The 14,932-nt window shown below is 44.1% G+C and overlaps 1 protein-coding gene across 1 annotated transcript in view; it reads left to right on the top strand.

Annotated features, from left to right (window-relative positions):
• Positions 1 to 14,598, top strand: part of AP1M2 (adaptor related protein complex 1 subunit mu 2) — a 29,371-nt gene extending 14,773 nt beyond the window's left edge. Inside the window, exons 3-12 of the mRNA XM_063931398.1 lie at positions 717 to 784; positions 1,437 to 1,567; positions 2,108 to 2,255; positions 3,386 to 3,512; positions 3,770 to 3,912; positions 5,077 to 5,148; positions 7,349 to 7,507; positions 7,944 to 8,069; positions 8,937 to 9,012; positions 13,516 to 14,598. Coding sequence (XP_063787468.1) covers positions 717 to 784; positions 1,437 to 1,567; positions 2,108 to 2,255; positions 3,386 to 3,512; positions 3,770 to 3,912; positions 5,077 to 5,148; positions 7,349 to 7,507; positions 7,944 to 8,069; positions 8,937 to 9,012; positions 13,516 to 13,538 — 1,073 coding nt within the window. The 3' untranslated portion in view covers positions 13,539 to 14,598. The remainder of the gene's footprint in view (positions 1 to 716; positions 785 to 1,436; positions 1,568 to 2,107; positions 2,256 to 3,385; positions 3,513 to 3,769; positions 3,913 to 5,076; positions 5,149 to 7,348; positions 7,508 to 7,943; positions 8,070 to 8,936; positions 9,013 to 13,515) is intronic.
• Positions 14,599 to 14,932: the final 334 nt, after the last annotated feature.

Below are 14,932 nucleotides of genomic sequence, written 5' to 3'. Positions count from 1 at the left end.
CAGTTGGGGCATATATAGTGTTTTTAAATTATTTGAATTAAACAAGCAAATAGTTAAATACAGCTACTGCCATAGCGGCTCTACCATAGTGCAATGTGTATAAGGGGCACAACCTTAGTGTAATATGTATAAGTGGCTCTACTGTGTTGCATAACCTGTATAAGGGGTACTACTGTGTGGTGTAATGTGAGTAATGGACACTACTCTACGGTGTAATGTGAGTTGGTTCTAGTATTCTCCGGCCACGCACCATCCCAATGAAGCCATTATTTATTAATTATTACCAGTTATTTATATAGCGCACATATTCAGCAGCACTTTACATCGAATATTTTTCCATTCACATCAGTCCCTGCCCCATGGGAGCTTACAATTTATATTCCTTACCCCACACACACACACACTAATTTGTGTTGGGAACCAATTAACCTACCAATATATTTTTGAGCTCCACAAGGTATAGAACCAGCCCCCATCACCAATTTAAGATTTTTAAATATTGTTTATTTTCAAATGTAACATGCCAGCACATGTTGGCTAGGCCCCCAATTCAGGGGATGGAAGTGCCAAAACATACCCTTGCTCCAGCCACCATGGTGCTTAGCTACACCTCTGCTTACATAATAAGGTAGGTTGAAAAGAACAAATTTGATGTGCTGTAGAATTTTTTAAGGATATACTGTATCGTATTTGCCCTTAACGCTGTGCTGTATCAGTGGTGGCCTTAACCAATAAGAATGCAAATGCCGCCCTGGTGTACTCTTTCCTGTACAAAGTGGTGGAGGTAAGTGTTTGTTTGGTTGCTGTATAACACAAAATGTGGAGATCTTTGGGTCACCACGAAGGAAGATGTATGTATCATCCTCTTATTATCTTGAATGTGGGAATACTGGGGCCCATTTATCAACAAGTGATGATAAAACGCATTGCATATGATAGATGGTGTTCCAGCCAATCGGCTCCCAACTGTCATTTTTCAAACGCATAACAGGAACTGAACACTTGATGGTGTTCCAGCCAATCAGCTCCTATCATGTGTTCAGTTCCTGTTATGTGTTTGAAAAATGACAGTTTGGAGCTGATTGGCTGGAATATCATTTATCATTCACAACGAGTTTCATCACTTGTTGATAAATGAGCCCCAGAGTTACATAAAATGTATTATTCCATGGGCTCTATGTGACGCTGAAATGGTTTGAAGTGCAAATGGTTTGTTGGTCGTTGTACTAAATCCATGGGCTGAACATTTCAGTTCATTGCTCAGAAGACAACCCTGGGGACAATGGAGGGCATTAGACATGTTCCCTAACAGTCCTTTGCAATCACATGTAGCCAGCAGTGGCTGGCTGTATCTCGCTGATATTCAAAGTGAACAGATTGGACTGTTATTTAATACCCCTGTCTACCTTGTAAAGGTCTGTTCTTCCCATACCCAGGTGTTCACCGAGTACTTCAAGGAGCTGGAAGAAGAGAGCATACGGGACAACTTTGTCATCGTGTACGAGCTGCTGGATGAGGTCATGGATTTTGGGTTCCCCCAGACAACGGAAAGCAAAATTCTACAGGAGTAAGTTATGGGCACTCCCAGTCAGTATTCTGTGCCGGGTTGTCCAGCCCTGTTGTGGTGCTATGGGCAGACTTTGTCCACCAGCCCCAAGGGCTGCAGAACAGGCTGTTTCTCAGCTTCACGATACAGAAACCATAATATGGATTATACCCTTTAACAGTCCAGACCAAGACCTTGTTGATCCTGGGTTAAGTCGGTGGTCAATTGTTTCCTTTAAGTTACCCCAGTACTGTAAGTCTGTACAATTTAGTTGTATTGTAACATAAATAACATATTGCCATCTTCTCTCAGAATTGTGAACAACAGTTGTTGGTGTCCTTACAAACTACCAGCAAAGAATCAGGTCTCTATGTCCTGGTCAGGACTTTGACTTGATGAATGTAACCTTCCATCTTGTTCTCTAATTACTGATGCTTTCTCATATTGAACAAAAGTGTAAGCTGGGCCATGCCTTACATGAATGATGGCCTATCAGGATAGCCATGGGTTGTCCATGGAGGTGGCCATATTTATTCCTCACGTGCCTCTTGTCTGACATAGGTACATCACACAGCAAAGTAACAAGCTGGAGACGGCCAAGTCTCGTGTCCCCACCACAGTGACAAATGCGGTGTCCTGGCGGTCCGAGGGGCTGAAATACAAGAAGAATGAGGTCTTTATAGATGTCATAGAGTCTGTTAACTTGCTGGTAAGTGCCACGGCTGCTCCTTTTCCATTCCGTCATATTTTCCAAAACTCATATTTTTTTCAACACAAATCTGAGTTGAATCATTAACACAACTGCAATTATTATTATTATTATTATTATTATTATTATCCTTTATTTATATGGCGCCACAAGGGTTCCGCAGTGCCCAATTACAGAGTACATAAACGAATAATCAAAAACAGGAAAATAGCAATTTACAGTTGATGACAATATAGGACAAGTACAGGATAAATAAACATAGCTACATCAGCAGATGACACTGGAATAAGTATCAGGTGGCAGAAGACTGCTGGATTTTGTGCAGTTGAAGATTATTAAAGTAAAAAAAGGATAAGCACATGAGGGAAGAGGGCCCTACTTGTGAGAGCTTACATTCTAAAGGGGAGGGGCAGACAGACGGGTGACACAGACGGGGTACATAGAGAGCATGGAACAGAGAGTTAGGATGAGATTTGGCTGGGTTTGGTGAAGAAAAGGATTTCGAGAGCCCGTTTGAAGTTTTGTACAGAGGTGGAAAGTCTGAGGGCAGTAGCGGATCTTGCCACGGGCAAGCAGGACTTTTGCCCGGGGCGCCGCCTTCCGGAGGGCGCAGGGTGCCATCCGAAGGGCGCCGCACCAGGGCAAGATCCGCTGCCGCTGTGCCTGCCGCTGTGAAGGGAAACTAGACGCTACGCGTCTAGTTTCCCTTCGTGGAGAGGACCTTTGCTGTGCGGTGCGCGATGACGTCATCGCACACCGCACATCATTTCAGTCTGTACAGGGGGCGTAAATGACCACGCCCCCTGTACGAAGCCACGCCCCTATTGCCGCCCGGGGCAAACAGAGCCCCAGAACCGGCCCTGTCTGAGGGGGAGAGGTAAGGAATTCCAGAGAAATGGAGCTGCACGTGAAAAATCTTGGAGTCTGAATTGAAGTCTGCTGCGTCTCTTTGTAAAAGCTGAGCAAATCCGGCATGCTTACTTCCAGTTTGTCTGGAGTTGGCGGTTTCGGTGATAGAGAGGCGGGAATATTTCTAAATGATCAGCCATTGTGAGGTATATGTATGATGTTCTGCAGTATGTAGCACTAGGCAGGTCCTCAAATGCACTATATGCTATTGTGTATTTCAGGTGAACATTAATGGCAGCGTCCTCCTAAGTGAGATAGTGGGAAGTGTGAAACTGAAAGTCTTCCTCACCGGGATGCCGGAGTTACGCCTTGGACTGAATGACAGAGTCCTATTCGAGCTAACAGGACGTAAGTACTGGTCTATGGAAAGCAAGGTGGTGGACAGAATGGATTAGAATAGAAGCAACCGGGCCCTTGATCAGTTTGTCTTAGAGGGAAGAAACCCATACAAATAGCACACAGTCACCTGGTGGGAATAGACCCCAAGACCCTTGCACATTTAGGTGGTAGTGCTAACCCCTACATTAATGGTAATATAATCACCTTCAACAAATTGAGGCATTGTACTAGCTCGTGTAATGTCCATACCCTGGTTTAAATTGCAGGAAACAAGAATAAGACGGTGGAACTTGAAGACGTGAAATTTCACCAGTGCGTCCGTCTCTCCCGCTTTGAGAATGACCGCACCATCTCCTTCATACCACCAGATGGGGACTTTGAGCTGATGTCTTACCGGCTGAATACGCAGGTAACCCTAAGACACGAAGCATCAGCAGGCTCTGCATTTATAATCTGCATAGAAAGATGAGGCTATTTACCACAGTACAGAACATAGATGGATATTGGGTATTGCAGAGGCCTGATATTGGTGTCTGTGTATTCACATAGCCCAAACAAATACAGTGGTAGCTGCTCTATCACTCTGGCAATACTTATCAGGTGCATGAAATGGGAGGGGTCACAGCAAACAGAAAGGGGGGTGCATTTTCCTTCCTGGTGGTATCCCCCTGCACACCAACTAATACTTGTAACAAGACTTGAAAACTATATGGTGATAGAATTTCAGAGATATTTGTTACGGGAAGCGATTAACATGCCACCGCACGGGATCCCGGCAATCACCATGCCGACCCCGGGAATCCCGCACAGCAGTACAATGATGGCACAGGAGTACCGGCGAGGTAGGTGATTCTCCCTCTATGGGTGTCCACGACACCCATAGAGGGAGAATATAACCTGTGGCGGGCACAGCGAGCCCACAAGGGGCTTACTAGCGCTCGCCCCTCTGCCGGCATACTGGAGGCTGGGATGCCGCTGTCTGTACACTGATGGCCGGCATCCTGGCCATCGGTAATTCATACCAAACCCTTTGTTATATATTTACAAATACATGTTAAGCTGCCGAGTCCCTTCCCGGCTTCTCTGATATCGGCAGTCCCTAAGATTATTATTGTGTGTGTATGTATATGTGTGTATATGTATATATATTTCTCTAAAATTCTATCGGCATATAGTTTTTATAATAATACTTGTATAGTTTACCATATAAGTATTTTAACAAGTAGTAGTTGTGTGCAGGGGGATACCACCGGGGGTGGGGGGAAGGCGCGCGGGGGGGATGTACTCCCCTTTCTGTTTTCTATTCACATAACTCCTAAAGCTCTATGCATTGAAATCAGTGAATCAAAAAATAAAGCTGACTATGTATATAGTATATAATGGGAAACTGATCCCCGTCTCGGAGCTGGTAATGAAGCTCATTTATTCTACTTATACACTCCATTGGGTATGTAAGACTGTTTTTGAAAAATAAAAGTTAGAATCTAATTTGTTGGTACTTTGTACTTTATCTCTCTCCAACCTTTAATAAATATCCCCCCTAAGTATTTTATTTTTGTTTTACACCATGCAGGTTAAACCTTTAATTTGGATTGAATCAGTGATTGAGAAATTTAGTCATAGTCGACTGGAGATCATGGTCAAGGTAATATCCTACAAAGTTATGCGACCTGTGGAGCCATAGGATTGTGGGAGCGATGTAACATGGAGTTGACCCACAGACCATAGGGTGACCTGGACCAGAACAATCTATGGGAAATGAAGTTGAACCTCCCAGCACAGGGACAAACAGGATGGAGCTATGTGACATGGGGTCTGTCCCTCCCACCACAGGGTGACACAGACAGGAGAGAGCTATGTGACATAGGGTCTATCCCTCCCACCACGGGGTGATACAGACAGGAGAGAGCTATGTGACATAGGGTCTATCCCTCCCACCACAGGGTGACACAGACAGGAGGGAGCTATGTTGACATGGGGTCTGTCCCTCCCACCACAGGGTGACACAGACAGGAGAGAGCTATGTGACATAGGGTCTATCCCTCCCACCACGGGGTGACACAGACAGGAGGGAGCTATGTTGACATGGGGTCTGTCCCTCCCACCACAGGGTGATACAGACAGGAGAGAGCTATGTGACATAGGGTCTATCCCTCCCACCACAGGGTGACACAGACAGGAGAGAGCTATGTGACATAGGGTCTATCCCTCCCACCACAGGGTGATACAGACAGGGGGGAGCTATGTGACATAGGGTCTATCCCTCCCACCACAGGGTGACACAGACAGGAGAGAGCTATGTGACATAGGGTCTATCCCTCCCACCACAGGGTGATACAGACAGGAGGGAGCTATGTGACATAGGGTCTATCCCTCCCACCACAGGGTGACACAGACAGGAGAGAGCTATGTGACATAGGGTCTATCCCTCCCACCACAGGGTGATACAGACAGGAGGGAGCTATGTTGACATGGGGTCTGTCCCTCCCACCACAGGGTGATACAGACAGGAGGGAGCTATGTGACATGGGTTCTGTCCCTCCCACCACAGGGTGACACAGACAGGAGGGGGCTATGTGACATGGGGTCTATCCCTCCCACCACAGGGTGACACAGACAGGAGGGAGCTATGTTGACATGGGGTCTGTCTCTCCCACCACAGGGTGACACAGACAGTAGGGAGCTATGTGACATGGGGTCTGTCCCTCCCACCACAGGGTGACACAGACAGGAGGGAGCTATGTGACATGGGGTCTGTCCCTCCCACCACAGGGTGACACAGACAGGAGGGAGCTATGTGTCATGGGGTCTGTCCATCTCACCACAGGGTGACACAGACAGGGGGGAGCTATGTGAAATGGAGTCTGTCCCTCCCACCACAGGGTGACACAGACAGGAGGGAGCTATGGGGCAGACTAAATCTTTTTTGAGCATATACATATATATATCTCTCAGAGAGCTCATTGGTTTTATAACATTTATTAAACCATAAAATACAAAGAACTCTGCTTTGATTAAACACACACTTGTATAAAACACCAAAGGGTTACTTTGAAACACTGCAATAAAAATTGTAATTACATAGCTACAAATAGTATCCTTTTGTATGCACTAGGGAATCTTCCATCTATGGCCAGCTGATACCTAAGTAACCCTTTGGTGTTTTATACAAGTGTGTGTTTAATCAAAGCAGAGTTCTTTGTATTTTATTGTTTAATAAATGTTATAAAACCAATGCGCTCTCTGAGATATATATATATATATATGTATATGCTCAAAAAAGATTTAGTTTAATTCATTTTAGTATAACTTCAGAATACTAGGTGAGAGCAGCTTATATGTTTATAACTTTTTAGAGTGACCAGTTATTTTTAAGAAATATTTTTTATATATAAAAATAGATTTATTAGCTCTATTATTGCGCCTGAGAGTAATACACAAGCAGATATAAATATAAATTTTATTTTTTTGATATATAAAAAGAAATATTTGTATGTGTACATAGTACCTGTAGAAAGGGAATTATATATAGCTATGGGGCAGGTCCGCTGAAACTGCATGCACTAAGATTGTGAGTTACCCGTGCTTGCATCCCATAATAACTCTATGTCCATTTTCTCCTGTTACACCCAGATGTGTGCATTTGTCTCCCTCACACTACATGCAGATGACATAGATCAGACTGTGTGACTGGTGCAGTTTATCTTGGATATTATACCACAAAACTTTCTCTATTTTACAGTGACCGTAATAGGATAACCACTGTATTACTATCTACATGTGTAGGCATCCTCCCCATTCCTTCGTGTTATTATATCGTATGCAGAACTGGTTTCTCGTTTTAGGCAAAGGGTCAGTTTAAGAAACAATCTGTTGCGAATAATGTGGAGATTTCCGTTCCCGTTCCAAGCGACGCCGATTCTCCAAAATTTAAAACCAGTGTGGGTAATGCAAAATACGTCCCGGAGAAGAACGTGGTCATCTGGTCTATCAAATCCTTTCCGGTGAGCGCTGACAGGCCTAAGATCAGGCTTTGATCAGGTTATTTCTCAGATTGTCATGTATTAATCTGTTCTAGTTTGGGGTTAAACCACTCTGGGTGGGCATCGATCCTCTCCCAGGTTCCTGTGCCATTATCACCACTTTCTTCCTGGCTGTTGTCCACTTCCATTATGATTTTTGCAATTTTGCACTTAAATTAAGAGTAATCTTGAGAATATGGACAATCATTATTGACGATACGTTATAGTACACCTAATTAGGACTAAACCAATAGCTTGGTGGGTGGTCTGTCTGAGTAATTTTTTTTTTTCTTTTGTAAACTGTACATCTTTACTAACAAACCATATATTTATCTGCTGAAGGCAAGTTTCAGCTGGTATCCTAATAGTTTATGAAGAAACCTGTCCTGTACATATATGTCTGGTTTTGATTGTGTAGGGGGGTAAGGAGTACCTAATGAGAGCCCACTTCGGATTGCCCAGTGTGGAGACAGAAGAGTTGGAAGGAAAACCTCCAATTAGTGTCAAGTTTGAAATCCCTTACTTCACAGTTTCTGGAATTCAAGTAAGTGCACGATACATAGGGAACCATACACTGGATATTCCACATGTCATTCATTTATAATTCTGGATGATGACCATATCGATCTGTGAGGCCGTAAGCCTTTCAAGTTCAAAAGCGTCAGAGCAGTTTTGTACCCAGCCTGAAGTTGGCAGGGAGAGAACACGCTGTGGCCGATCTTTAGATTGTTCACAGCAGCCCAGAGTTTTTTAGTGGATGGATGTCCATTTTGTGAGAGGCAGTGACCTATCTACTATTCTACTTGGGTTATTACATTAGTGAGCACAGGGCTATAGGTCACAGTGGCAGTGCCATGATGTAAGGAGGAGAATTGAGGGAAACAGGAGGCCACAGACCGAGAATTATATAGTAGAAGGAGCAGGTTCCTCAACAGCACAGAGTAGTGATATGAGGAGGGGAATAGGAGAAACAGGAAGCAACAGACTGATAATTACATAGTAGAAGGAGCAGAGTCCTCAACAGCACAGATAAAGATTTTTCCACTAACACTTCTCTGTATGAAACAAGGTCCAGTCATACAACCTTTTTATTTTACCTACTCCTGGAAATACTTGATGTAGCAAGAGGCACATTGTGGGGGGTAGATGTATCAAACCTTCTAAAGAGGTCTAGGGGATGTGTTGCTATGGGAAACACCTTCACTTGGCCTCTTTAGAAGGATTGATAAATATCCCTCTATGTTTGTACAAGAAACAGTCTTTGGCTGCAAGCAATATTCATTTAGAATAGGGGGTAAGGGTCTCCTAGAAGTGACTTGATGACTGACACTTTTTTTGTCATATGTATGTAAGACTTCTCTCACTTTGTATGTATGTGATCTTTTCTCCTTCTCTATTTCATCTTTTTAAGGTTCGATACATGAAAATAATTGAAAAGAGCGGTTATCAGGCACTTCCGTGGGTTAGATATATAACTCAGAGTGGAGGTAAGTTGTATAAATGGAAGGATACCCAATTTACAAAGAGCCAAAGCTATAGATTAATTAGTAGCATAATAAAAATGGGCAGAAAATAAATAACCATTATAACTGCTGTAAGGTGCCCAACATCAAAGAAGTCTGTTGGTAATGGCTCACTTTCTTTTACTGTCACATGAGGTGCACCGTGTACCTTCAATGCGTCTTTATTGTGAAATTGCTCCTAAGTTCAGTGCATACACAAGAGGAGATAACGGGGGTGGCAGAGACAGAGACATGCCATCTGTTCCCTCCCTTCGTGGCACAGCTTGTGGTCGATCATCTTGCACTATGCTGCCCCCAACTCCCTGCTGAACAGCCAGAAATAGGTTGTCAGCTATTCAGGTTCCTTAGTGCCGAGTATGGGTCTGCATACTGGATTGGGCAAGAATATAGTTATTGGATAAGCACACAGCTGGGTCGGCTATCTGTTTACTGACCTGGAGCTAAATGATGAGACTGCTGCACAAGTGTATGCTGCCACATGTTACGGGACAGGCTCCCTGAGGTACCAAGGAAAGTTAGCATGTACTGTAACGGGACAGGTTCCCTGAGGTACAAGGGAAAGTTAGCATGTACTATAACGGGACAGGTTCCCTGAGGTACAAGGGAAAGTTAGCATGTGCTGTAGCCGGATAGGCTCCCTGAGGTACAAGGGAACATTAGCATGTACTGTAATGGGACAGGCTCCCTGAGGGACAAGGGAAAGTTAGCATGTACTGTAACGGGACAGGTTTACTGAGGTACAACGGAACGTTAGCATGTGCTGTAGCAGGACAGGCTCCCTAAGTTACAAGGGAACATTAGCATGTACTATAGCTGGACAGGGCGGTACAAGGGAACGTTAGCATGTGCTGTAGCTGGACAGGCTCCCTAACTTACAAGGGAACATTAGCATGTACTATAGCCGGACAGGCTCCCTGAGGTACAAGGGAATGTTAGCATGTGCTGTATCCGGACAGGCTCCCTGAGGTACAAGGGAAAGATAGCATGTACTGTAACGGGACAGTTTACCTGAGGTACAAGCAGGGGTGTATCTACCTATTGGCCAGGATGGCACTCGCCAGGGGTGCCAGGCAAGGAGGGGGCGCCGCCCGGCTGTGCCACCCGCGGCCAAAGGATAGAAAAGCAGTACTATCACACTGTACCTGGTGAGAGTCTGTTACTGCTGGAGCGGCGCTGGTGTCCGGCAGCACCGCACTTGTATTCAGACTCAAAATAAACTACAGCTCACAGCAGCCCTTGTTGCTGGGAGCTCCTGGCAGCAAGGGCTGATGGGAACTGTAGTTTATTGCGAGTCTGATTACAAGTGCGGTGCTGCTGGACACTAGTCTGATCACTAGTGCAGTGCGGTGCTGACGGACACCGGCGCCGCGCCGGCAGTACCAGACTCTCGCCAGGTACACAGCAATTGTTATATAGCACAGTGCTATAGATCTATTTGTTGTTGAAGATAATAAAAAGTGTCAGTGTTTGGGAGAAGGGACTGTAGTACCTGGAAAACTACACAATTCTCATGCATGTTAGATGTAAGTAGTAAGTAAGCGAAAACTTTAACTTGTCGAGTGTAATAAAGAAAATACATATCTTACCTATTTCAAGGCCATGTTCAAGGAAATGTATATCGGTTAATTGTATAATTGATCATTTTATCTTGGAAGTGATGGCACCCTGATGTTTTTTTTTCTAACAGGAAGCACTTCTACCATCCAAATAATGGTGTTTGGTTAATGGCTGGGTCCATTTGAGGCTCATTTCACAGCAGCTCATTAGCATTTCATTCAGGATGCAGTCAAGATGCCGGCGTTTGGCATGCCGGCGTTTGGCATCCCGGCGGTCGGAAAGCTGACGCCAGTGATAAAGCTAAATATTTATCTTATAACATACACTATATATGGGTAAGAGACTCAGTACGCAATTGGCGTATGGGGTACCGTAAGGGTACGCACTTAGCTTAGCAGACGCTTAGCCGTGGTCGAGACGCACATGCGGCATGCTCGCTCACAGCTAACGCTTGGTGTCGAGCACGCTATGGGCGGCCGACTACCGTAATGCTACGCTACTAGCGTAGCGGACGCTCGTGACCACGAGGGGAACACGAGCGGCGCAGACGCTCACGGGATGACACTCAGTAAACCTTGTATGCAACACACTGAAAGATTGAGTTTATACTGTAAACCTTACTACTGAAATACTGTAGCGATATAACGCTGCTTAACCTTGTTAATACAAAAGCTGCTTGAGCGATTGAGACGCTCCGATTACCCTCAGCAATGTAATAAACACACAATACCTTGCTAAGGCTCCAAAACCTTTACTAACAATATTTAGCTATGTAAAAAGGGGAAAACAGTTAACAGTTCATACACTACAGACTAACATCAATATCTAAGCAGAATAACTACACATAAATATACAATAGCGTCACAATCGCAAACAATAACATACAATGAGAAAGAGTAAAAGAGAGAAACGTGGCAAAATACAAACAGAGAAGAACTTACACACTGGGAATGATCGCTGCGCAGTCCTGGTACCAGCTCTCTAGTTAGTCAATGATGAAAACCGTTGTGGAGAGAGACTAGCTGGCCCAGACTGGCTGCCTTATATACACTGCGTACAGTACACTACAAAGGGACCTATAATCTCATTGTTCATTGGACACAGGAATGTCTCCCCGCATTATAACAAGAGGTCATAGGTTAGTTTGAACAGGTGGGCTGTGACTATATCGAACTGCTCAGGTGGGAGGGAATCTCAGGATTCCCGCCGCATGGATAATGAACCGCAAATATAGTAAATGTCCAGAAACTACTAATAGACATAACTATACGTAGGAGCGATTAATCTTTACCTAACCAGCACCGGATTGTTTCTAATAAAATGTTCTTTAGTTAGGTACCAAACACCACTGCTCAAACCCTGTCTGACCCTTCGTATCATGCAAAGAGGAATTCCTCTGTCCAGCGACCAGTTACAATAAACAAACTTACAGTTATTATTAAGGGGAACATTACCTATAAAACATACTATTTGGATTTACTATGTAACGATTGAGTCGCCCGCTAGACGCACACAAACTCTACCGTAAATGCACATACCACGCGCTCAAGCGCATGGCCGAGGAGGCGCCGTCATGCAACTGCAAATATGCGCACGCACGGGAGAGAATGTGCCCGTGCAGCGGGCAAGCGCATGGGGTGAATATATGGCAACGTGTAACATGATATTTTTCCGACTTTGACACCAGCATGCCGAAACTGCTCAGAATGCTGATGCTGGCATCCCAACATAGCTAGAGATGCAGAATGCCAAAATCCGGATCGCCACATGGGAGGGTTAGGGTTAGGCTGCGAGGGTGGGAGGGTTAGGCTGCAGGGAGGGAGATTAGGAAGGGTGGGTTAGGGTTAGGCACCACTGAAGAGGCTTTTGGGGGGGGGGAGGCGAGTTAAGGTCAAGCTGTGAGAAAGGTGGGTTAGAGGGGAGGGATGGTGTAACGTGAATACGAGACACTACTGTGCGGTGTAATGTGAATGAGGGACACTACTGTATGGCATAATTTGAATTGGAAGTACTGTTGTGTCCACGCCCTTACCCCACAAGACCATGCCCCATTTCCAACAATCACACCTTATTCCAAATGTGTGTAGGGGGGGGCCATGCCCTTGCTTTGCCAGGGGCGCTCGGACCCCTAGATACACCCCTGGGTACAAGGGAACATTAACATGTGCTGTAGCGGGACACAGGCTCCCTGAGGTACAAGGGAACGTTAGCATGTGCTGTAGCGGGACAGTTTCCCTGAGGTACAAGGGAACATTAACATGTGCTGTAGCTGGACACAGGCTCCCTGAGGTACAAGGGAACATTAGCATGTACTGTAACGGGACAGTTTCCCTGAGGTACAAGGGAACGTTAGCATGTGCTGTAGCGGGACAGGCCCCCTGAGGTACAAGGGAACGTTAGCATGTACTGTAGCACGACGGGCTCCCTGAGGTACAAGGGAACGTTAACATGTGCTGTAGCTGAACACAGGCTCCCTGAGGTACAAGGGAAGGTTGGCATGTGCTGTAGCGGGACAAGCTCCCTGAGGTACAAGGAAACTTTAGCATGTACTGTAGCAGGACAGACTCCCTGAGGAACATTAGGAGTTAGGGCTGCAGCAGTAACTGCTGGTCACTGTAATGAACATGTCACCCTCTACAGCTAAGGAAAAAGATGGGATTCTCTGCAATGTGAGTTTGCACTTAGACACTTTTCCAGCATTTACCATATAGAAGTTACCATTTTCCTGTGCATTGTGCCCTGCAAATCCATACTCTGCTCTATAAAAGCAAATGCAATGCCTGCCAGTAAACTTGCATGACATGATAACAGAACTTGAGGTATTCTGCACCGGTGCTTTTGGTTTAGATATGACTCGTTTTGTGGACAAACACAGACCAAAGTTTAACAATTTTCTGTTTTTCTCTGCAGATTACCAGCTGCGCACAAACTGATGCAACACTTGCACCTATGAATCCGTCTTTAGCGTGTGTGTGTGGAATATTCCTGTTGCCTTAAAATAAATTTGTACAAGAATACAGAAGAAAAAATATTTGTGACATGTACTGTATGGAACATGTTACACTGAAAGTTAAATTGTTACATCATTGGTGAAACATAACTTTTTAAGTAATATATTTTATTGATTTTTGAAAGACTGCAGTAATGAACTTCTAAGTGATGTCAATTTCATCTATTTTGTTTGGCTCTGGACTTCCTGTTTGGTGCTGAAATTGGTCCCACATGGGAGTCTTAACACCACTATAGTCCGAGCATTATATAAGACAGCCCTGTGCATAATTACCTTGCTGGTGATGCCAATCACCAGCATAAGCTGAATAGCGCCCTCTGCAGTTGCAGACACAAAAGACAGCCCTGTGCATAACTACACTTGCTGCTAAATTAGCTTGTTACAAAGTCTACAAAGAGTTTTATCAAAATGTTCTATTGAAATGTCATATTGATTTTAGTCTGTACACATATTTTGTTATAAAACTAATTAACATATGTCATCCCTCTGAGAGTCTAAAAAAAATATGTAATTCTATTATACTTCTTTAAAAAAAAAACAAAAAAAAAAATTTGAGGTAAAAATAATGGAAAAGTTGCAGTAGTTCATTCTTTTTAAGAATTGTCCGTTATGCTTTTGTGTTCCTCTTGGGTACAGTCAGTTGTCCACACATGGAAGCAGCCATTTTGTTACAAACAAAATTCGTTTTACAAACCCACTAGGAATGGCTTCCTCTACTATGTGTAAATTATTGTTTGGTTTTACTTTGAATGAGATTTTTGTGTTGGCACCCTTGTCCTTGGTGGGTGCTTTTGCTATTTAATTGAAAGTTTCCTTTTTTTTTCTTAGACAAGACAGATCAAATTATCAAAATGGCAGCTCCCATCTGGAGGCATATATAGATAGTATATTGGACAGAATATATTTACAAGTTTTCTGTACATGATGCAATATACCCAATTTTTTTCAATTGCAGGAGACAATAAACTGTACTTCTAATTAAATCATATTTAGACTTTTAATCACATTGTGACCATTCATAGATGTAAGTGGATTTCTGCATTGCACATAGGAAATAATTTACTATTCGTGTAAGTTTTGTGCCAATTTAGTGGCTCTGTATTCACATATTAAATCCAATTAGATTAGGCAATGTTTACAAACACTCCTAGATTGCTCACAAGGGGGCATAGCCATCCCCCCCCCCTTTCCCATGTGCCACAGAGAAAGCCCATGCTATGATGCCCCTTCCCACATATTACAATATATAGTGTGTGTGTGTGTGTGTGTGTGTGTGTGTGTGTGTGTGTGTGTGTGAATTAAACTTCAGCTATTTGA

This window comes from Pseudophryne corroboree, chromosome 6, assembly GCF_028390025.1.
Source record: "Pseudophryne corroboree isolate aPseCor3 chromosome 6, aPseCor3.hap2, whole genome shotgun sequence".
Classification (NCBI taxonomy): domain Eukaryota; kingdom Metazoa; phylum Chordata; class Amphibia; order Anura; family Myobatrachidae; genus Pseudophryne; species Pseudophryne corroboree.
Note: the sequence above shows the minus strand (reverse complement) of the source record. Positions and strands in the feature narration are given on the sequence as shown.